The 24,511-nt window shown below is 45.1% G+C and overlaps 1 protein-coding gene and 1 pseudogene across 1 annotated transcript; both read left to right on the forward strand.

Annotated features, from left to right (window-relative positions):
• The first annotated feature begins 1,295 nt into the window (after positions 1-1,295).
• LOC136536390 (sulfate transporter 1.2-like) lies at positions 1,296-8,986 on the forward strand (annotated as a pseudogene).
• A 10,586-nt stretch (positions 8,987-19,572) lies between these two features.
• On the forward strand, positions 19,573-23,628 carry LOC136522304 (uncharacterized). The gene is made up of 4 exons (XM_066516137.1): positions 19,573-20,266; positions 21,166-21,318; positions 21,437-22,114; positions 22,215-23,628. Exons 1-4 carry the CDS (start codon positions 19,880-19,882, stop codon positions 23,298-23,300), a joined length of 2,304 nt encoding a protein of 767 aa, XP_066372234.1. The 5' UTR covers positions 19,573-19,879; the 3' UTR covers positions 23,301-23,628.
• Positions 23,629-24,511: the final 883 nt, after the last annotated feature.

Genomic DNA, 24,511 nt, shown 5'->3' on the forward strand with positions numbered 1-24,511 from the left:
ATTAACTCTCTTGCGCTTTTGTCCTCGCTTCGCGTGAAAAGTTCAAACCAGAGTTAATTCTCTCCCGGAGCTCAGGCTTTTAAGTCGGTTCGTTTCTCCCCCAACTTCCAGTATGGGACTAAAGTCACGTAGCTACAATGTTCCGCTGTTACGGTAGCCGACAACCAAAGCTACAGTACTCAGTCATTTGGCCCGGCCCATCAGACTGGCCCAATTAGCGGGGTCTCACAATGAGAGGTGTTTTTTCTTTCAGTGGATCGACGGTGCAGACAAGTTTGACCCTAGGTACCTCCTTTTCGACGATTGGTGTAGAGAAAGACATCCACGTGAGCACTTCAAGCGGTGGGTTCCACCCCCCTAATCCCCGCCAATGACGGCTAAGGAGAAGCACCTATCTGTAGTTAGATGACTCGAGGAACCTCCTCTGTGTGAATACGGAGATCGAGTTGTGATAAACCCTGAGAATACGTTGGAGTTTGTGTGTCCGAACAAACACGAAGTGGGAAGTGTATCTGTTTAAATGTTTCTCTATAGGTGTGCGTGTACTAATGTATTCTCTTATAGCGTTATGGATTTGCGAAGTGTCATTTCAAGGAGTGGCTCTATGGTCCTAAGAATCAATGGTTGGAGCCACCAAAAGCAAAGGAAAAGAAGAAAGAAAGGTTAATTTACAATGCACTCTGTCCAAGATTGGTCCTGCCTCCACCTGCCTTCCTGCACGAGTAGATTGATCGTACGTCGTGTCTTCATCGTCGGAGGACTTGATGTTGACGTAGTCATCTTCTATCCGCTGTACCCTCAGCCTACAACGTGTCGCACGTTCGTACCAAGCTTGGTACCGCATGAACTCACGGTTCGTGTGCGGCTCGTTGTTCTTGTCCACGTTGTCGTGCATCTCCTCCCATTGCTCAATGTAGTACTGGTGGTGCTTCTCCTAGTCAAAAATCTTTCTGTTCTTCTGACGATCCAACCTGCACATATGTCATCGTTACTTGAATCCATATACATGTCACCATATTAATGAAAATGGACCATCACGAGACATTTGAAATAGCAAAACGCTTACTTGTGTAAGTCAACGTCAGTCGAGAACGGAACCATTGACCAAAGCTGTCTCACTCCAAATTAGCGTGCAACTCTATGTGGTAGGTGGAACTCGACAACATAAAAATAGATTAGAGGGCACCTCATCCTATAGAAGTCGTCGTCGAACCCACACATGTTGCTCAAATGAAAAGGAAGCGCCCCCTTTCCATCGTACGGCTCCCACGACACCTGCAACATGTCCAAATAAGATGTTAGATGGTATACTAAACTATTTCAATCCAGCATGGAAAATAAAATTTACTTACACTATACGCCGTGAGGACACGGCGGCCGGCGAGGGCGCGCGGACCGCGGACGGGTGTGGGGCAGGGCAGGGCCGCGGCGCCGAGTGGCACGGCGGGCGTGGACACCGGCACGGGTGTGGCGGCGCGGGCGCGGCCGGGGCGGTGCAGGTGCGGACAGGGCGGCACGGGCGCGCGGGCAGGGACGGTGCGAGCGGGGACGGTAAAGAGAAAGAGAGAAAGGAACCGCGGACCCTTACGTAAGAGGGCTCGACACTGGATTGTTGGTGCCGAGCTAGCTGCCATGTCAGCGTCTATGGTGCCAACGTGGCCCCGAGAAAGAAGGGGTTACAGGTATTTATACGTGGGTCATTTGTAGGGGCGGCTGGTGATTGAGTCACCCCTACAAATCGTGCGTATTTATACGTGGGGCATTTGTAAGACCGGCTAGTGAGTGAGCCGTCCCTATAAATCGACTTATTTGTATGGACGGCTCGTATCACCGGCCACTCTTACTGTGTTATTTATAGAGGCGGCTGATCTCGTATATCTCAAACACATTCATTATAGGAGTGGCTCCATCATCAACCACCTAAAAAAATTATCCTATTGCTACGAACATTTTTTTTAAGTAGTGGGCGGTGTCGCGGTGGGGATGATGGGAAATCCGGCCGGGCTGTAGAGTAGGTAGGTGCCCGCCGTTCGTGCGCTTCCTCGGATCCTCCAGTGTCTGTTCACGTCACGTCGCGTCGCGTCGTCACCTTTCAGATTTCAAAACGACGCCCCCGTCCACTCAGTGCATGGTACTCGCACTTGGATCGCGTCAGGGCGCGTTAACGAGCGACTAGGCGCGCACTGGGGATAATAAGCGAGTTTCTATTCCAGGAAGGCCATCGATATGATCGATTGGGTGGGCCGTTGGCACTCATCACTTCGTCAGTGATCACCCAAGTATAGCTTCTATTTTTTTGGCAGTTGTATGAACAGCTGTCAGCTGGCCTTGGAGCATCCCCAACACATCCCATCAAACACTAGTACTCCGTAGTACTCCTACGTAGTAGTAGATTGTAGATATACTAGAGCAATTCACACGAACGACCAACACTCCAACAGGGTCCAAGTCCAACACAGGTGGAATTGCCTACGGTTTCTGGGAGAACTGAACACGAAAAAAAAAGAGGTACCCAGAAAGCAACAACAGCCAGGCCGAGAGACACAGAGCATTCGGTTGGAGATGAGATGGCGGCCCAGTTCGCGTCGGATCTTGCGTTTCCTTTTGCCCTTTTCGGCAAATACTAAAATGAATAGGGTTGTTCCCCCGCTTTAAAATCTGATGCCTTTGGTTCATGTACTGATGTTGCTTATATATATATTATCCTGTAGCTGGTTACAAAATAACTTATTCTGTAGCCACTTTGAGTTACGATAATTACTATATTAATTTATAAGATTATAATAACTCTATACTAAGTGGTTTACTATAACGTTATGGTAAACATTTCCATGTGTTATAGTAACCCAACCATCATAAATATGTATTGACATTATCGTAAATTAGTATATAAAATTATCGTAAATTGAGGTGGCTACGGAATAACTTATTTTTGTAGCTGACTACTGAATATACTATATATATATATATATATATATATATATATATATATATATATATATATATATATATATATATATATATATATGCAAATGCTTCTCCTGTGCATTGGTTGAGTTTTAACCAAATTTTCTGCTTCATTTGCACAAATGTACAGGATCTACCAAATGACACATGCACTTGCAACTGGAGCAATGAACGAAAGCGCCTCGGAGATCGGTGGCAATTTTCTCTAGTGTGGAGTACCTAATTGTGACAGGGATATATTTCTTCTTGATTTGCACAAATGGAACCGGTGTGGCGATCTGCATTTATAGCCCAGATTTAGAAGCGGAGAACTAAGTACAAGAATGACAAGTTGATTTGATCACAGAACAGGCAGTGGCTCTTCTCCATTTTTTAATTCTTATTATAGCTGCAAGTGTGCCGTTCTTTTCTGGTTAATGCGGTTGGCACGTAAGCGGTTTGCATGTTGGGGGAAAAGAAATGTGTTCTATACCTTATCAGAAATTTCAGTTCAAATCCTATTCAGCAATCAGCTATGGCAGGCGTCTTCTGCTTAGTTCAACGCTCTGCTGCATTTCTCGACATCTCGGTGTCTATAATTTGAGATTTAATTATTCTCGATCATCCTGTCGAAAATAGAGAGCTCTGACTTTTGAATCTTAGCAGTTTCTTCCTTGACATGTATAAATCCGGACGTGCATTCGTTCCTCGGCAATGCAACAGAGCTGATCATACTGTTACTGTTACTGTCACTGTGACACTGTCAGGCCGTCATGGCGAGAACCTCGACGACGACGGCTCTGACCTCGGCCTCGGCGGCAGCCGGGCGTCGTCGCACTCGCACCGCCGCACGGACAGCACCGGCTACAGCGTGCGCTTCCCGCCGGAGAACAGCTTGCTCGATGACTTCTCCACGGCGGTGAAGGACATGTTGTTCGCCGGCGACGACCCGCTGCGGCAGTACAAGGAGCAGCCGAGCTAGTCCAGAAGGGCCTGTCTCGGCCTGCAGCACGTGTTCCCGGTGCTCGACTGGGGCAGGCGCTACACCCTCGACGACTTCAAGGGGGATCTCGTCGCCGGCCTCACCATAGCCAGCCTCTGCATACCTCAGGTGAATTCTTGCATCCATTCCAAAATGAACATGGTGGTTTATTTAGCTAAATTAGTGTTAACGTTTTTGGACTAGGACATCGGATACTCGAAGCTTGCTAACCTGCCGCCAGAGATTGGCCTGTCGAGGTCCTCACCTGAACTGAAATGAAACATTTTTTCTCTCTTTTGTTTTGAATGACGGACAGCAGCAGCTTCGTGCCACCACTGATATACCCTCTGATGGGAAGCTCTAGAGACATAGCCATGGGGCCCGTGGCCGTCGTGTCACTCATGCTCGGCACTCTGATGCAGAACGAGATCGATCCCAAGAAGCACCCGCTGGAGCACAGGCGGCTAGCGTTCACCGCGACGTTCTTTGCAGGGATCACACAGGCCGCTCTCGGCTTCTTCAGGCTAGGATTCATCATAGAGTTCTTGTCCCACGCTGCCATCGTTGGATTCATGTCCGGTGCTGCCATCACCATCGCTCTTCAGCAGCTCAAAGGCTTCCTTGACATAGTCTCGGTCATGAAGTCAATCTTCAAGAGTGCTCACCATGGGGTAAGAGTTTGCATACTGTGCTGTACATTCGACATTTTGCTCTTATTGTTTCAACAGGTGATGGGAGGTTTTGAGACAACTTCTTTTTTTTAATATATGTTGTTGCCACTACAAACAAACAGTGGAACTGGCAGACGATATTGATCGGTGCATCGTTCTTGGGATTCCTTCTGGTCACCAAGTACACTGTAAGACAAACTGAGTTCCACTGCCCCTCCCAAATGATCATGAGCCATTCATTTAGTTAGATCAGAAGGTAAGAATCATCTTTATTAATGTTGGTGCAGAAAGTGACCAACACGTAAATATTTGTAGTTTTGTTGTACGTTGTGATCGGAGGTGGCCTAGCACTCAATGACACAGGGTTTATACTGGTTCAGGCAACGTGCCCTACGTCCAGTTTGAGTCGGTCAGTGACTTTATTCTTGAGCCTAGGTGCTCGAAGTTTGTTGTGAGGTTACAAACAGAAGGGAGAAAGATGGAGGTACAAGAGGTCCAGTCGGACTCTGGTCTGGAGGACCAAGAGTGACGGGAGCTCCGCTATGTGCTAAGTGTTCGAGCGTGCGCTCTGTGTAGCTTTAGAGTGTCTAAAGTTACAAAGGGTGAATCAATGTAAGTGAACTGATCCGATCTCTCTTTTTGAGAGAGAGCGCATCTCCTTTTATAGATGAAGAGGGTGGCCTTACAAGTGAGAGAGGGAGAGTGTACGTATGCTAAGTCTTGTTGCCCACGTCGTCGTGTACAAGTTGATTGTAGGCGCCCATAACACTATTAATGTTAGATGTACGTGAGAGGTTGCGTCGTTTTCTTCTGGTATGGCAGACGTCGGTGCCTGCCATACTGTTGATGCCCAGAGGCACGTAGGGGGTTTTACTATGTTCGCCTGGTGTGGTAAATGTCAGCGCCCACAACACTATTGATGCCCAGAGGCATGTGGGGGGAGCCTTACCGTGTTTGTCTGGTATGGGAGTTGATGGCGCCCACAACACTGTAGGGCAAATGTCGGCGCCCACAATATTGCTTGGGTTCTGACATGCTAGGAAGGTTGCAAGGTACCCTTCTGACATGTCATGTTGGTACTGTCCCGTAGGTGTACAGGGTACGGCCCTCGGTATTATGGTTGACTTGAGTGCCCTGCCTTACTTTCTCCGTCCGTTTCCTGGTCCTCACCAAGCGGGCGTCCCCGGTCGGTTGGTCCCAGTCGGCTCCAACTGTGTCAGTCGGGGAAGAGCTATAAGCAGAGGTTCGGTGATCCCCAGTCGGAGACGTGGGTCGGAGTCGGGAGCGGTGTTTGGCCAGGCCTTCCGGTCAGAGAGGCCGTCTGAAGGCGGGCCGGAGCCAGAAGCGAGCGTTGTTCCTCCTTAGTGAGGCCTTCCGTTCGGAGAGGCGGGCCGGAGTCGGAGGCGGGCGTCGTTCCTCCTCGATCAGACCTTCTGGTCGGAGATCAGATCTCCCTTGTGGCCTGTTTGTTTTAGGTATTTGGGCCGGCCCAGGAGTTGTGCGTCGTTCGCAACGTTGTCTGCTGGGCCGAGCTTTTGTTGGGAAGCCGGTCCATGAGGAACTCCGGGTTTATGAACCCGACAATTAATTTCTAAGAGGAAATGTGTGAAATATATATTTATCTAATTTTTATTTTTGTAAAATGTGATAAATAAAGAAAGTTCTAGATATAAAAATCTTTTTTCTAGATCTAATTGATGCATGCATATAATCTATTAGATATGGTAGATCTTTTTATTTTGCAAATTTATGGACATGATTTGATTAGCATAAACTGCTGATCTTTTTTTATACATGTTAATCTACGTGATTTGTTTCCCTAACAAGTTTTTTTTTATCTGAATTAGTCTCAATTATTAGTCTCAATTATCTGAAAACCAACGTCATAGACCCGGTCCACGTGATTTGTTTCCCGAACAAGTTTTTTATCCACGTGACGAGGCCATTTGATAATATTTATTTTTATTTAATTAGGTTAATTAATTAGTTATTAATTCAAAAAATCTGAAAAATCAATGCTTAGATTTATTTGAGGTATTATCTTCTGGTAAGTAAAGGGAGTACCGTAGCATTGCCTATTACTGTTTACATTATGATCGAGGTATACACCACGCTGTAGTTTCACTGAGACAACTGATTGTATATAGGGAAAGAAAAAGAAGAATCTCTTCTGGATGTCTGCGATTGCGCCGCTGGTTTCGGTGATTCTATCAACCTTCTTTGTGTACATCACTCATGCGGACAGGCATGGCGTGGCAGTTGTAAGAGCCACTCTTGACTACTCACAAGTTGCAGAAAGACACCAAAAGTTTAGTTGAAGTTAGCAGTGAAGCTTAATTATCACTGGTTATGTTATATTGCAGGTCAAAAAAATAGAGAAAGGTGTCAACCCGCCTTCAGCTAGCCTCATATACTTCAGTGGCCCGTTCTTGCTGAAAGGATTGAAAATTGGAGTGATAACTGGATTGATAGCCCTAACGGTAAAACAAACTTCATTTCGTTTCAAATCAGCACGCGGTGGAGGACAGCTAAGCTAGCAATTTAACCTATGTGAACAATTACCAGGAGGCAGTTGCAATTGGAAGAACATTTGCTGCCATGAAGGACTACCCACTAGACGGGAACAAGGAAGTGGTAGCTCTAGGAACCATGAACGTGGTAGGGTCGTTGACTTCCTGCTACATGACCACGGGTAACTGCGCTATTTGAGCTTGAAACCAATCGTACAGCGCAGCACAAACAGTTGTATACATTCTTTCTTTCTGAACAAAATCTTTTGATCTTGTTAGGTGGTTTTGGGCGATCAGCGGTGAACTGCATGGCTGGCTGCAGAACAGCAGCATCCAACATGGTTATGTCAGTTATAGTGCTCCTGACGCTACTGTTTATCACTCCACTGTTCAAGTACACTCCCAATGCCATCCTCTCTTCCATCATCATATCGGCGGTGCATGGCCTGATTGACTACAAGGCAGCGTACCGTATCTGGAAGGTTGATAAGCTGGACTTCTTGGCGTGTTTGGGAGTCGTGTTTTCATCAGTGGAGCATGGCCTGCTAATTGCGGTATATATGGACTAACTAATTCCAACGATTTCTGTTCTAGCTGCGACCTTCAATTGAATTCCTTGCACATTTGAAACAAGGGCTAATGATAGTAGAACATCTTTATTGTTGAATGGAATAGGTTGCAAATTCAGTTGCCAAGATACTTGTCCAAGCAACACGGCCCAAAACCGCCTTGCTTGGCAACCTTCCAAGAACGACGGTGTATAGGAACATTGAGCAATACCCAGAAGTTACCACGGTGCCCGGGGTGATCATTGTTCGAGTGGATTCAACTATCTACTTCACGAATTCCAACTATGTTAAAGAAAGGTAGTATTAACTGGTGTTAATAGTATTTTCATTGTATACCAACCTTTTGCAATATATGTGATGAACCCTTCATTTCAAGTATACTATTTCTTTTTTTGAAGAAGCACTGGCATAGGGGAGGAAGAGGAACAAACATAATATAATTAATATTAGCGTGAAATCTCAGATAAACTTGGGCATGTGTATGTATGAAACGTTGAAAATGTTTCTTTATTGGAAAGAAAAAATAATATAGGGCTGATGCAGCTATTAGAATCAAATCCAGGAAAGTCAGCACACGCTAACATATATGGTTACCTGTTGTGTAAGCAGTATGATATGGCTGCATGTTCAAGCAACTTGTTAGTTGGATATATGCTAGCTAATTACAATGTGTTAGGTACATCATTGCATCATGTTGAGTACCACTAGCACCGCGTTCTCCTATGTCAAATATTAGCGACAAGCAAACTATTCTTCACTAGTTTCGTGTCCGATTACCGATTTTCAGAATCTTGAGGTGGCTGAATGAGGAGGAAGAACGGCAACGAGAACAGAAGTTTCCCGAAATTGAGTTTCTGATTGTTGATCTATCTCGTAAGATCGAACAGTGGATATATCTATTCTCTATATATGCAAAATAAAAACAGAGTTTTTTTTCAAATGAATTTCGATGAATTAGTTTGCACCAGCAGCACTGATACGTTGTTACTCTTCAACAGCGGTGGGTGACATCGACACAAGCGGAATCCACACCTTGGAGGAGCTGTTCAGAACAGTCGAGAAGCGAAAAATTCAGGTGAGACATGAAACCTGGTGCTACAATTCTTCAACTCCTCTCGCAGAACACTTGACCAAGAAGAAATTCCTTGTGCCTGCCAATTACAGCTGATCCTTGCCAATCCCGGTCCGGCGGTAATTCAGAAGCTCCGCTCAGCGAAATTCACAGAACTCATCGGCGACGACAAGATATCCCTGACGGTCAGAGACGCAGTGAAGAAATTCGCTCCAAAGGCAGCGGATTGTGCATGAAGGAGATGCAGCGAGTTATGCACATTTGGAAGCACATACAGGCTTCAATTCCCATTTCACAATTAAGATTAATAATTTATAGAGCAGAGAAGCATGACTGTAAAGAAAACAGTTTGCTCAATTGTATGTACTTACAATGTGTGCTGTGCTGGAGTTGGAGCACATCAGGTCTCCATCGATCAGTGCGTGTTTACATGGCAAGCGCTTTGGTTTGACGGGTTGAAAGGCATCACCATCCGGCATTTTGAATTTTGAAAGGAAAAATAAAAAGTAAAAGAGTAATCGTCTCTTTGTCTGAAAAAAAATGCTTGTTTCGTAACCAACTGGGCCGAGTTCAGCACTCGTACAAATGTGCTGCTGATCGGGCCCAACAAAGGTTGTGGGCCTCTACAGCTCAAAGCCCATTTAACAGAAATCCAGCAGAGGTGTGTGTCTTGTGTCTTCTACTCTGTCTTCTTCATTGTGACCTAGCGTTTGTGGATTTACTACTACGTCCCCACTGTCCAAATCACAGCCCACGCATGTGTCATTAAGCATCGTTATGTCACAGGAAAGAAACCTAGCACAGTACTAGCACAATAGGATTGAATGATCTTATGATTAATTTTGGCATCTAGATTCGTTTCTTTGTGCTCATCAGGATATGGTCTAATCTAATCAAGGACAATTTTAGTTTACACACACACGTCGTCTTCACTTGGGTATATATACTCCTTTTGTGCACTCTACTAGTACTGCGTGACTAAACACTAAAGAATATTTGATCCGCCATGGAAATTAACTAAAATAAAGCAATTGACAAGTAAGGTGAACACAACAGATTTTATGTTCTCCCTTCTCCGTGGCATTATGATCCCATGACGTGTTGCCAATTCCTAGCGCAGCACGAGGTAGGTGTGCCTTTTCCAACCTTTTTGCGCTTGTGGCGTCGGGCTCTTGTGCTTGTCTTAATCTCAGAAAATTGACCCTTGTGCTCTTGTAAAAAAGTAGCCTGAACAACAAGTTGAATCTTTTTCTCTGGCCTTGCGGTTGCTAACAACGAATTTTTCTGACCCACATAAAGGAAATATATGATCACCCTTTTTTACAATTTCTTTTACCTTAAATTAGGCCCGGTGAGATTTCATCATCAGGCAAATTTGTAATAGGAACAGATTTCTTCCCCAACGGTTACTAGTCAATATTGTTAGTCCTAATGATTATATGATTATGTTGTTATTTAATTCTTTGCTGAGTCCAATGTTTCTTACAAAAGTATATTGTGCCGTGCCTTATAACTGTTTTTTAGGAAAAAGTACTAGACGGTTGCAATGTTCACAACAGCACTTTTGATCGGAGGACCGGTAGACACACGGGTGGTGGCTCAAATTATTACAGCTTACAAGCTCACCACTAGGGCGGGCGGCTGCGTTATCTTAAAGCAGAATTCTTGCCAACTCAAACAGCTAGTAATAGGCTAATAGCCACTAACTCAGTTAGGTCCTGTCATCGACTTGCCTTCAGCCACTGTGCTCGCCACCACTCTATAGCTAGTCTCTGCCCTAGCTCGTCCACATATAATAAGTATGCTTGCTGTTGTTGGCTCCATCCATCCAGCAGCGTTGCGACCTGCGGATCGCCGGTGATCATGATGGCCAGCCTGAATCGAATCGATCTTGACGAGGAGAGCTAGGTTAGTGATGTGATTTGACAAGAGGATGAATAGGGGGCCGCTGGGGATGTGATTTGTTGGCATCATTCTGTCTTCGGCATCTCTCCGTCTTTACGTGGCCCCGTTCGCTGGTGTAGAATTTGGCTGAAAATACTATTTTAATTGGTTTGTTGTGAGAGAAAAATATTTTTCAATTGGTTTAATAAATAGTAACTTATGAGTGGGATCAGCCGGCTGGCTGATCGAGTCCAGACCAGCGAACTTGACCACAACACTCAACAGAGTTCCTTCGAGACTTTTTTACTTCTCGGCTGGGACCCTGAGAACGAAAACCTATTGCTTCTTTGCCTCTCTCTCATGCTGACATCCACGAGAAACGGTGCTAGCATATTCGCGAGAAAATAATTCAGAAACCCAAAAAGAAACTGAAGTAGTCTGAGATTTACTAGATAGCATATATATGAGCCACACAAAGTACATGTCTCCGTCCCAAATAAAATGAAAATCTCACTTTCCAAAAAGTTCAATAATCTTAAATTTAATAGGTTTATAAAAAAATAATATCAATATTTGTATTTTTAAATAAATATATTACATGATTCATATAATCATACATATTATTATGCATCAAAGATATCAGTACTTTTTGTATTTATATAGTTTGAGATTATTTGACTCTGAGATTTCCATTCTTTATAGTAGCATCGGCCCGGAGCACTTCTCTTTTTTCCTTACGGTGCATGGCAACGCATTGACATGGAAAAGTAAAGTTTAATTGACGCTGATATATACATGCATCAGCATCACTGCTCACAGCTAGAGCGAACCGTAAGAACGCACATGTGGTTGTAAGCTATCAGCCTATCACTATACCTGTTTAATAACCCGGGTGACAAATTTTTCATGAAACAAAAAAAAAAACATGCCACCACATATGCCGTCATTAGAGCATCTCCATAGCTACTACTAAAAAAAAACTACCTGCTTGTCTGAGTAAGGGCGCTCTACAACGACAGTACTAAGTCAGAGTCTACTTTATTGAGCTTATGCAATGACATGCGGACCTATTTGTCAGTGTGTCTCTTTCTGCCGTTTCTTATTTGCTTGGCTGGGGAGGGATCCTAGCATGAGGGAGCTCGCCAGAGAAGAGGGGGCCGTGGAGAGCTAGGCGAATTTGGTCATGGTCGAGTGCGGAGCGGCGGCGAATGGCGGGGGAGGCGGCCTAGGGAAGGGAAGGGGAGCCCGGCGGGGGAGGGAAGCGGGTGCAGGCCGACGACAAATGGTGGCACAGTGGTGGATGTTAGGCCAGCGGACCACTACAGGGTGGTCGTCAGGGAGGTGTTCATGATGGGGGGCGCGGCGGCGACGGATGGGTGTTCCTTCTTGTTTCCTAGCACCGACGACCTGGAAAAGCAGTGGAATTGGTCAATGATTCCGCTGCCACTTCTTTTTTCTAGTCAGTTTTGGCTTGTGGTGTAAAATAATATTCTACACCTAGGATGTGTGTATAAAAGAAATTGTTGAAACCATAAGACTATACGGTAGTAGGATGAGGACGTCAGTCCATCCGGACGCGCGCCCTCTTTAAAAAAACTCCACCTCGCACGCCATGCCACCACCGAAGCGCCTCTCACCGCCGCAACCCTCACGATGCCGCCGCCCCGACTCCATCTCCACGTGGCTCCTCCCTTTCCCTCTCCGTTGCGCCCATGTCCAACCTGACCCTCTTCCCCTCCGCTATGTCACTGCCTCCAAACCCGCTCGTTGTCGCTGCGTCCTTCCTCCAGCACCACGTCTCCCATTTGGCTTCCCACCTGAACGCCTCGCGCCACGCCCTCGCCGCTGCGGTGGACCCCCAGGGCGCCTCCCTATCTCTCATGCTCGTGCGCTCTCACCGGCACTCCCAGCTTCACTGTTTGCAATTCCACCAAGGCCGTCGCTAGCCATAGGCCCAAGCTAGCCATAGGCACCGCTGGCCGCTGCTAGGTCGCACCACCATCCTCAGCCACTGGCTAGCCAGAACTGGTTGTTCCCCCGCTTTGCACTGCGTCGTAGAAGGGTGAAAAACGCATGTTGCAAGCCATATTTTAAGTGTTTCAGATGTTTCATAGGTATGTTGCACTTGTTTTATATGGATTTTGCAAAAGTAAATCGAGATGTTGCATATGTTGCAATGGTTGTACACATATGTTGCAAGCTTTTGTTCTCAATGTTTCATCTAGTTTTTCAAACGTATGTTGCAAGTATGTTTATTTGGATGTTGCATATGAACATATGTTTGTAAGTGTTTTTATCTAGATGTTATGTTTCACAATGGTTTTGAGGTGTTTTTGCAAGTGTTTCAGATGCATATTTTAAATGTTTCATCTGACTTCAGACGTATGTTATAAATGTTGCATCCCCCTCCTGCTGCCTCGCTTCGGTGTCTCCTCCTCCTGGCGCCGGCTGGGCATCCGAACCAGAGGCGCAGGCACGCGCCGCCTCTCCCCCTCTTCTTAATGCTGGTGACGTTCGAGGCAACACAGACCCCCACTGGGGGCACAAAACGGAGTGTGTATATGTAGATATTTCTATCATCCAGAGCTATTGCGAACGAGTTCCGAATGCTACATCTACCTGCTCATTTTTCTTTTTGTATATGATAAAGAGTAAACTAGCTAGGGACGTGGCACGTGGAATCACAGGGTGTGAGTGCGGAGGGGAAATTCGGTATACATCAGCAAAAGTTGCCTCACAATTCAGTATACAAATACAAATAGTTATTAAATCTAACAAAGCATGTATATAATAAAAAGTACGTGAGAAGGGACTTGCTTGTCTAGTAGGTGCGAACGAACGAACCGAAATAATAAGAAAGAAAGATTTGTCATATTAGCAGGAATTCTTTTAAAATCGAGAACCTACAGTTTTTTAAGATTTTGAATATACCCATGTTAATTATCATTTAGTGGAACTTTCCTCTAGTCTACAAACTACACTGCCTTTAAATAAATTTTTGATGTAGTTAAATATACACCATATCTAAATATATAATAAAAAATATATATATATAGAAAATCTAAAACGCCTTACAATTTAAGATAGAGGGACTGCGTCTTACACACGTTTGAAATAGGGCTGCAAGTTTTGGAGGGCATTTCCCAGTTTCTGAATCTCTAGCCGGCATGGCAGCAGCCGTAGCTATACTGTCTCTAGCTAGCTCACTTTTTTTGGGTGGGTGCGTGCGTGTAAGTTGTTGACATCAGCTCAAGCAGATATGGTGGATGCCGGCCGAGTCTCGTGGGTGACCGGTGAGTGATGACCCAGAAGAGGGGTGTGTCTATGAAAATACTATCTTCGTGCATAAAAGAACGTAATTATAAAAATAGTGTCGATAAAAGTAGCTCAAATTTGACTAAATATATAATAAATAGTACTAGTACTAGCATATATGTCTCTAAATAAATTTAATATGAAAATATATTTATAACTAATTTAAAAAGTTTAGACTATTTGACTTGTTAAAATATGAGAATTATATTTATTTATGGACGAAGGGAGTATATACATAGCGGATGTTCTTCTAGAAGGACTAGCTTGTTGGCTAATTTGATAGTGCTAGCTGGAACAAGCAAGCAAGAACCAAACCTAGCTAGCTACTGCTGAAAACAAATAATGCCTTGTTGTTGTCATCACTCATCACCGGCCAGGACAGCTTAGTGGACACTAGTATGTGTTGTGCGTTCTCAATGCCCACTCAGTGCTGGAGTCACATCGATCTCACTCACCAGCCGTGTTGGGATCCGGCGACTAAAATATAGAAGGTGTCGTATCAGGGTGTCGGGGTGTTCAGATACTAATAAAAAACAAATTATAGAATTCGTCAGTACTCTATGAGATGAATTTATTAAACCTAATTAATTTATCATTAGCACATGTTTACTGTAGCACTACATTGTTAGATTATGAATTAATTAGGCTTAAAAAATTTCAGTGCATTCGGCTGGTCCGGTCTTAGATCGTTCTAGCTTATTCTCCCTCACAGAACACTATTCAAACATCCACAACCATCCGAGCTACAGTGCCCGAAGGTACCAGCCGAACGCACTCTGTCTCACAAATTAGTCGCAAGTTATGCAATTAGTTTTATAATTAGTCTATATTTAATACTCTATATATATATATATATGTGTCCAAATATTCGATGGGACAACGACTAAAGTTTAGGAGGAGAAATCAAACAGCTGTGCGTGCTTACTGCGTAGGGTAGCACCGTACTACCTTTGTGCGTGGGGGCTGGCCGGGTCCATGCACGCCTGCAGTACCAGTGAAGAAAACATATAGACGACCATCATATCGTTTAGAGACAAGTCCACTCACAGTCATCTCTCGCTAGATATACAGTCCTGTTCAACTCAATATTTCAGAGCTAGTGTACTAACTTTATCCTTTTTTTGTTGAAAAAATCAGGTAGACACAGACACAGGGGAGTCACAAAAGCACAACATAATGCACTTCCCATTTGTTATCACCCTGCGGGCCTATTCAACTCGGCTAATCCTTTCCTTTCTCCATGGGGATTTGGGGACTGACGAGGAGATGAACTAATAATTATCACCTCAATACTAATAATATTTTTAAAATACAAAAGTAACAAATGCACATAACAAGAGATTATCTTTATCATTTAATAGTTTCTTCGTTCTAAATTACGAATCGTTTTTTTAAGAAAAAAAAACAATTCTGATTTATATATCTAGAAAGTTAAAACGACGCACCACGAACTTGGCACGCTACGAGTTAGTGTTATATAATTGGCTCAGCCCTCCCTAACAGAAGAAGATCATGGACTATTACTCGTTAATTGTGCTACCTAGCCAGCATCAGCGACCGAATCGCGCTGGCTTGCGTGGCGCCTCGCCTGCTCTCCTTGTACAAAGCCACTGAGTTAGAGAAGAGCTGTCACATTGCCTCAGCATGTGAGGGGTTCAGTTAGTCGACGAAGATACTGCCATAGGCATTCTCGGCTGCTATGGAAGGCTTTGTCTGTCCGTCGAGCATTCCCAGGTGCTTCATAACCAGCACTTCGCCGTGCAATTGCCATGTCCTCAGGTTTGGTGCAGAGCTGTTCGCGCTAATCAAGGGATGGTGCCAGCACCGGAACGATGGTTTTCTGAAATGGAAGAAGATATCGGTGGCTAGTTTGTTCGGCGAGTTAGAAGATGAAGCTAGGTAGGCTGTGTTGCTGTTCGGAAGCCAAGTTGTCGTGGCTCATTGTCTAGCTTGACGGTCTGCCAAGTCTAGGGAGCCATTATTTGTACCTGCTGGCATATGTAATTCTCTCTTTTCCTTATTAATACATATGCGTTCCGGATCTCAAAAAATATATTGTTCAGGTCGTTTCAATTGTGCACGCTTCTGTGCGCGTGGCGTATACCGGCGGTGCCTGTCACGTTCGTTGCTGTATAACAAGGCTTGAGAGTTTGTATGTGCCTCCGACCGTTCCAAAAAGAGTTCTTCCATAGCTCTTGTCCCCGTGGCCTAGAGCATTTGGAAAGAAAAAAATGGGGCAGTACGAGAATCATGTGTTCTGGCTCCAGGAGAGTCCGGACAGCACGTACCAACAGCTAGCAATGGCATCGATTAGATCGATGGCATCTGTGCTGTATATGTATTAAAGCTAAAGGGACTCGCCCTGCCTCTCCTTGGAACAATGTGTCGTGCACGTGAGCTGTATGTTCTAACGCCTTTCTCTGTGCTTAGTAGTATTACCCGTACAATTCATTGTGTTTATGGTAGCTTGTGAGCCGTGCCAGCTTAATTGGTCTCCCTACAGCCGTCCATCGAGAAAGAGATAAAACTTTAGCAAACACATTACTAGTATATAGCCATCTGGAATCGTCTTGGCTCGTGTGTGTGTGTGGGTCGGTGGGCCGGTCACCCTAGGAAGCAGTGATCATCGGCTAATCATCATGTCCACGCGACACGCGTATGTGTCCAAGTGGTCAACTAATGTGGACCGAGCCTAGCTCGAGTGGCAAGTGCGCAGGTGCTGGTGCTTGCCGGCCGGAGTTCAATCCCCCGGGAGCATAATTTCCGGTCTCGCATCCACAGTTTTTTCCCATTAAGGGCTCGTTCGGTTCAACTGAATCCGGGCCAGGAACCATTCACGTTGACTGAAGTTTATTCAAATTACATAATGAATCCGGTCTGAATTATTTCTCGGTAGTCATTCCCCTTCAAACGAACACGGCCTAAATAAATTTATAGATACATGTATCTATAGCCTCATCCAGCCTATTAAATAAATTTATAGGTACCTTGTATCTATAACCTCATACGTGGATGTGCCACAATAGTCAGTGTGACGTGCCTGTCACGTGCGAAGCCTGGTGGACTTGGGTGTGTGTGTGAGTTTATGTACGTGTGGTGATATGAGTTGGTATGTAACTTGTACTTGAAAAGTCGAGGCATAAAAAAAAGTGGCCAACTAATCAACCTTCCATTTTGTCCTCCTCGAGCTCGATCCATGTGACACATAAATAAATGTCGTCCTGCCTGTCATTCCTTTACTCCTAAGCAATTATATATATATATATATATATATATATATATATATATATATATATATATATATATATATATATATATACACACACACGATCCATGTGACACATAAATAAATGTCGTCCTGCCTGTCCTTCCTTTACTCCTAAGCAATTAGGAGTAAAGGAAGGACAGGCAGGACGACATTTATTTATGTGTCACATGGATCGAGCTCGAGGAGGACAAAATGGAAGGTTTATATATATATAGTATTATATTATCTGACTTGCATGTCAATCGCCAGCTAAGAAATTGGAGGGATCTCTTCTTGTTGCCGAAGCCGAGAGAAATGGAACGTCTGTCTTACTGTCTGCGTTGCGCTTGGACGATGGAATCGGAATCGCAGCTTTTATAAATCCAAAGGGCATCTGTTCCAAAGGAACAACCGCACAGGCTGTCCACCTCGTCGCAGCTGGAGCCTGGAGACGGACAGATGGAATTTGTTTGTGGTTTGCGAGCTGCTATCTGCTGATGCTTATGCATCGGCAATTCGTTCGGCATCGATCAATCATATATTCCTGCGTGATATTCATAATATTTTCTACCCGGACCCGGAGATTGCTTAGTGCTGAATTAACTTATGCTAATAAGCAGGGAAAAGGGAAATGTTTTAGGCCGCGTTTAGAAGCCAAAATTTTTTGGTTTTGGTTACTGTAGCCCGTTTGTTTGTATTTGGCAATTAGTGTCTAATTATGGACTAATTAGGTTCGAAAGTTTTGTCTCGCGATTTCTCACCCAACTGTGCAATTAGTTTTTTTTTCGTCTACATTTAGTACTCCATGCATGTGCCGCAAGATTCGATGTGATGGGTACTGCGCAAAATTTTTTGGAAACTAAATAGGGCCTTAGCCATAAACGACAGCTGCTGAAACTGCTTTGAGACTTTCAGCTTTCAGGGTGGAAAACGATGGGGTTCAGCAGCTCTCGGATTGAGTTGAACCCCCGGGGGTTATGTGCAAATCCCGTTTCCCCAAGACTTTCTGCGTCCGTTAAAAAACCGTCGTGGCCTTGGGTCTCCTGCCGTCCTGCGGCGTGGGAAATGTCAACGGAACAGGCGGCCGGCAGACACTTATTATTGGTTTCTGGGCTGATAAGTTCGGCTGGTGTTAGTATATTGTGAGAGAAAAACATGGTTGACTGACTGATAAGCCCTGACTGAAACCAACAGGTGAATAGGCTGACCATCTCGGCCGCGGCCGCGGGCGCTTTCCTCGTTCCCCGGTGCCGGTGCCCACCATCGTGCAATCATGTTCGCGTCAAACGATGCGGCAAAAACAACGCAGCGCACACGGCTGCGGGCATCCAGCACGGCCCACAGCTCACGGCCACGCACACTTCTTTTCAGCGCTTAGACTATCTCCAACAAAGAACTCATATGGGCACCCAAACAAAAAATGGGTAGCAAGAGATTCAAAATTAGCCTTCAACAGAGTACCTATACGGGAGACCTATTTTGGGTTGTCTGAGAGGCACAATCCAAATATGGGCATCCTCTCTTTTGGAAACTCATTTACAGAAAGAATTCTCTTTTGCGTCTTGTTGTTGAAGAAGATGCCGAATAAGTATTGAATCTTTTGCCTGTAGCGCTATCGTAAACGATCGTAAATTTCCAGCCGGGAACAGTGTTTTTCTCTCACACCAAACCAACCAGCAGTAAATAATACACGATACGATACGGCCTCCTGAACAGGCCGTAAACCTCCGGCAGGCAACTTGCAACGCCACGTGCCCCCAAGTCGCTGGGCCCCCAACCCACAAAGTAGCTTTTACTACACATACATACACCGTATATAGCTACAGTATAAGAAATAACATATATACTTTCTTATAAAAAATACTATATATACTCTTGTTTTTATAATATACTTTGATATCATAAACATTGTCAATATTAGACTAAGCCATATTTAAAATGTACCTTGACTTTAGCATAAAGCTTCCGTTCGCTTGTCTTAAAAATGGCTTGTTCGGCTTCTTTTTTCTGTCGGAACAGTGTTTTTCTCTCACAACAATTCAGCCGAAACAATGTTTTTCAGCCAGTTTCAGCAAGTTTCAGACCAGCGAACGGGGCCAAAGTTAGAGTAATCCATGTGGCGAGAAATGGGGAAATTAAACCACACGAGACGAAATTGACAGCGTAGAAAAAGGCGGCAGTGGGCTCCACCGCGGAATTTAACGTCAAGGGTCGAATGGAATAATAATAATATACCAGGGGCAAAAAGAAAAAACACAGGGAGAAAACCCAAACGGAGACGACGAAGAACCACTACACTGCAGTCTGCAACGCCAACGGCAACGCCCTCCCCCGACCTAACGTTCACCTTTCCTATTTATTTCGGAGCTCCGCTCCTCTCTCCTCCCGTGCATCCGCCGCGGGCCTCCCCTCCTCCTCCTCCTCCTCCTCCTTTCCCCCGAGAGAACCCGCCTCAAAGCTCAAATCCACTCCCACTCCCACTCCCACCTCGCGGTCCCGCTGGCCTCGCCGCCGCCTGGCTTCTCTCAGTCTCAGTCCGACGCCTTCCACCGCCGAAACCGCGTTCCCTTGTCCGCTTCCTGACGTCTCAGACTCAGTCATCGATACTTACTTATCCCCCCCGAAACCCCAGGTTACGGCCGATCTCTCTCTGCGACCCTCGCCTCGCGCCGGCGAGCCGCTGATGGTGGCGAGGATGATGCGGTGGCCGCGGCCGCCGGCGGCGCGCAAGTTCCGCGCGCGGCTGGTGGTGCGGCGTGCGGAGGGGCTGCCGCCTCCGCCTCCGCCTCCGCCTGCGACAGCGGCGGAGCCGGGCTCGCCGGAGCGCGAGGCGGCGGCGGGCGCCGCGCCGCCGAGGGCCGCTGTCGTCGCGGCGGAGGTGAGGTGGAAGGGGCCCAGGGCCTCCGCGCTCGGCTCGCTGCGGCGTGCCGCAGTCAGGCGCAACCGCACGCGGGAGGACGCCGGGGCGGCGTGGGAGGAGGAGTTCGAGAGCGTCGTCACCCTCGCGGCCGCGTCGCAGCGGGAGGGCGCCGCGTTCCACCCGTGGGAGCTCGCCTTCTGCGTCTTCAGCGTGAGCGTCTCCTCCTCCTTGGATTCTCTTCTACTATCTGCTCCTATTGTTCATACTCTTCATAACAATGTAGCGAACTATACAGTGTGTATCACTAGATGATTTCGGTGTTCCCCTGTTGGTTATTTGCATCATCTCCCACTTGTTTTACGCTGTCCTGTAGAAAATTTTGTGTCCAGAATCAGGTTGGTTTACTTCTGCTCCACTTATGGTGTGTTTGGAAATGGGAAAGTGATCCGTAGTTTTTGGATTTTAGTTGGACTTCGACCTAAAATCCTAATGATTTGGGTTCCTATTCCGAGGTCCAAACAAGCACTACTTTTTTAAGTAACAAATTATGATCAGGGTATCCTGTTTGCCCATTTTGATTCTACTTTCCAGTTTTTGTTCTTATTTGCCCTTTTTGCTTCTGACACTGATGTGTCTGTAGCCCCACGTATCTATTCTGTTAAGTGATTAACGTTTTCTAATTGCTTAACCTTTCATGTGTTTGTGTGTAACGTAACAAGTGCTATGTGTTTTACTTCTCTTGTAAACTATAGTAGGAGAAATAATCCACTCACATTTCATTTCAATCAAAAGGAAAAAACATACGAGTTGTTTCTGATGTCATATGGTCCATGATTAGTCGTAGGGAAGAAATCTCTGTATCCATATTCCTGTTAATATGGAGCAAGTTTATCTTCCTGACAGTAACATGTTACCTTGTGATGACAAGCATTGAATAACAACGTACTATATGGACAAGATAGTTTCCTTGTCAAGGCAATCAGAACATTTTGTTTTATATGTTAGCTTTGGAGATATCATCCCTTGGCAACTTTGTGTATATTTCTTTTGAGCTGATTTCATCTTTGCAAGCAAGTCTGATCTTCCTTCTCCTTATTTCTTTGGTACAGGATATCAACAAAGGCCCAAAGAATAAACCATCAATTCTGGGAACTGCTTCTCTCAATCTAGCAGATTACGCATTGACGGCTGGAGAGACGATTGAGATAATTCTTCCATTGTCTGTACCTGGTGGTGCACCTGAACCAGCCCCATCCCTTCATGTGAGTATACGATGTGAACTAGAAGTTCCGGTTAACAGTTGTCCTTCAAATTTTGGGGGAAAAAAACTTCTACTTTAAATCACTATACCATGTGACCTTTGATCTTATTTTTGTGCAGCTCACTTTGAGTATGGTGGAACTAAGAGCTTTTCAAGAAACATCTGATGCATCACAGCGACCTGCTGCAACCTTGCCATTGTCCCCATCATCTGGTGATTCTCTTCCTGGAGGAAAAGATGAGGTTTCAGTTATTAAAGCAGGGCTGAGGAAGGTGAAAATTCTCACAGATCTGGTGTCAACGCGAAGGTCTAAGAAGACTTGCCAAGATGAGGAAGGCGGCGAAGATAAGTTCTGCGTTAACAGTGATGGTGCTGAATATCCATGTGATACTGAGTCCCTTGATGACGATCTGGATGACAGAGTACAGGAAGATGAATTTGGAGATTCAACTATCAGGAAGTCCTTCAGTTATGGCTCTCTGCAGTCTGTCAACTACGTTGGTGGCCTAGTTTATGCCCATGCAAAGATTGATGGGGAGCATGAGGACTGGATATATTATAGTAACCGAAAATCTGATGTCGGTTTCCATGTAGAGAAAGTGTTGCCATCAACCACAGAGACAGGGTTGCTAACTGCTAAGCGCAGTATACTTCCTTGGAGAAAGAGGAAACTGAGTTTACGGTCACTGAAGGCTAAAGGCGAACCTCTGTTGAAAAAGGCATATGGGGAAGAGGGAGGTGATGATATTGACTATGATCGACGCTTGCTAACATCTTCTGATGAATCTGTTTCAGAGGTAAATCTTCCCTCCTATTTTTAGCATTATAAAACAAGTTAACAGCATATTTCACGAATTCACTTCAGCTTCTTTTAAGCAACGCATCTTTGGATTTCAGGGATCAAGAGGAGAAGATGGATCAGCAAACGGTATGGTGTCAGAATTTGGTGATGACAATTTTGTCATTGGAAATTGGGAGTTGAAGGAGATAATTAGCCGCGATGGCCATATGAAGCTTTCATCCCAGGTGTTCTTTGCATCAATAGACCAGAGAAGTGAGCGAGCAGCTGGGGAGAGCGCATGTACAGCACTTGTGGCTGTTATCGCAGACTGGTTCCAAGCAAATCAGAATATGATGCCTATCCAGTCACAGTTTGACAGCCTTATCCGTGAAGGATCACTAGAGTGGAGAAACCTTTGCGACAACGAGACATATAGAGAGCGTTTTCCTGACAAGCACTTTGATCTTGAAACTGTCCTTCATGCCAAGATTCGCCCGCTGACAGTTTCCCCCAGCAAATCTTTTATTGGATTCTTCCAGCCCGAAGGCGATGATGACATGAGTGGTTTTGACTTTCTTAATGGTGCCATGTCATTTGACAACATCTGGGATGAGATTGCCCAGGCAGCAGAGTTCTCATCTAGTGGTAGCCCTAACTTATACATAGTAAGTTGGAATGACCACTTTTTTCTACTCAAGGTTGAGCATGATGCATATTACATTATCGATACCCTTGGAGAAAGGCTCCATGAAGGGTGCAGCCAGGCGTACATTTTGAAGTTTGACAACAACACTACAATTCACAAGGTACATGGTGAAAAGAAGCCTTCTAGCCCCGACTCAAGTGGACCATTGAAGGACTCTTCAGGTTCTGAGAGCTCTTCAACTGACCAGGACAGTGGGAATGATACTGAAGAGGACGTGCTTGTGTCGACGGGCAAAGAATCATGTAAAGAATACATCAAGAGTTTCTTGGCAGCCATACCAATCCGGGAACTACAGGTGGACATCAAGAAAGGACTGATGGCATCAACCCCATTGCACCACCGCCTCCAAATCGAGTTCCAGTACACCCAGTCGTCCCCAAAAGAGACTGCATCAGCCACTCAGCTTCTTACCATGGCTGCCCCTTTTGAGTTCTCATGGCCTGAGCCACCACCAACAATGGAAGTTGCACTAACACCTGCCGTCTCTGTTGTATAGCTTGTCACCATGGTGGCCGAGAACCCAAGACATGACGACAGTCTGCCCTGATGTTCAACATCGAGAACCCCTTTTTCCTTGGTTCCCTGCATGAAGGGGAACCTAGATGAAGATTTTGGTTCTTCTGTTTGTACTAATTAGTTTAATATGTACTGACTACTATGGGTTATTCCTCCAGGGCATAGGAGCATTCTACCTGCTTTTTGTATAGAGGTTGTATGATCCTATCTTCCCAAACCTGCTGGGTTGTAATCTTTTGGAACCTTGTATGACTAATCGAGGAGGAATTCCCCTTTGTTAGAATGAAGTAGAGGCCTGTTTATCTGTAGATGTAACATGATAGTATGTTCCCAACAAGCATGAAGCTAGGAGATCTGAATCTTCGAGTTGGACGCAGCATATGCCCGCTCATTTTGAGTGCTTTGTGTGTGTGTTTTTTTTAACATGTTTTGTGTGCTATGTTTCTCAGAGCCTTTCTGTGCTGTATATGGAAATAACTGGATCTGCTGTGAACCAAAATTATGACTCTTTCGCTGTTAACTAGAGTTCCTTGATGATGCATTTGTCAAACGCAGTAGCACATGAAGAAATGCTGTTCAGTAGTCGGATCAAATCCGCGTGATAAGCATTTTTCAGAGAATGCACCCACGAGTTGCTGACGATATCCACTTCTTTTGGGGGATTGACATGTGAGACCACGAGCTGGGTTTGTGATGCCTCACGATGGTTCTGTGCACAGCTTCCAACTCCTGATCAGTACTTCTCCTTTCCAGCTTCAGCTGCTGAACCTAAACGTTGGTGTACCTAAATGCATAGTTAATTCTTTATAGCGAGTAGCGAAAGCGTGAAAACCATTGGGAGTTCATTTTATACGGAAAACGAAATGGTGATAAAAGAATGCTCTGTACTTTCGTAACATACAGGTCGTTCATAGCTGTTCATACATCATCTTTGGTCAGAATATGATTGTTCATCTAGGATGTGAACATCATTGCAAGCGTCCAATGAATGCCCATGATGCATGCATTGGATTGGAAATATGATCTTTGACTATACCCACTACCACTTTGTCCAAACATTCCAATTGTAATCTTGTTGATTGAGATGAGCTGGCCATCATTTTTACAACAATTTCATCATGTAAGATGTGTATGGAAAATCATCAGATTTATAGATGGACAGGTGGTCTTTAGTTTTCCTACCTAAAAGGA

The sequence above is a fragment of the Miscanthus floridulus genome, chromosome 2 (assembly GCF_019320115.1).
Source record: "Miscanthus floridulus cultivar M001 chromosome 2, ASM1932011v1, whole genome shotgun sequence".
Lineage (NCBI taxonomy): Eukaryota > Viridiplantae > Streptophyta > Magnoliopsida > Poales > Poaceae > Miscanthus > Miscanthus floridulus.

Excerpts from the sequence above, each read along its gene's own strand:
- LOC136522304 (XM_066516137.1), top strand. The coding sequence starts at position 19,880 with ATGGTGGCGAGGATGATGCGGTGGCCGCGGCCGCCGGCGGCGCGCAAG. Across the intron at positions 21,319-21,436 it reads AACCAGCCCCATCCCTTCAT|CTCACTTTGAGTATGGTGGA; the intron begins GTGAGTATACGA and ends ATTTTTGTGCAG. Across the intron at positions 22,115-22,214 it reads CTGATGAATCTGTTTCAGAG|GGATCAAGAGGAGAAGATGG; the intron begins GTAAATCTTCCC and ends TTTGGATTTCAG.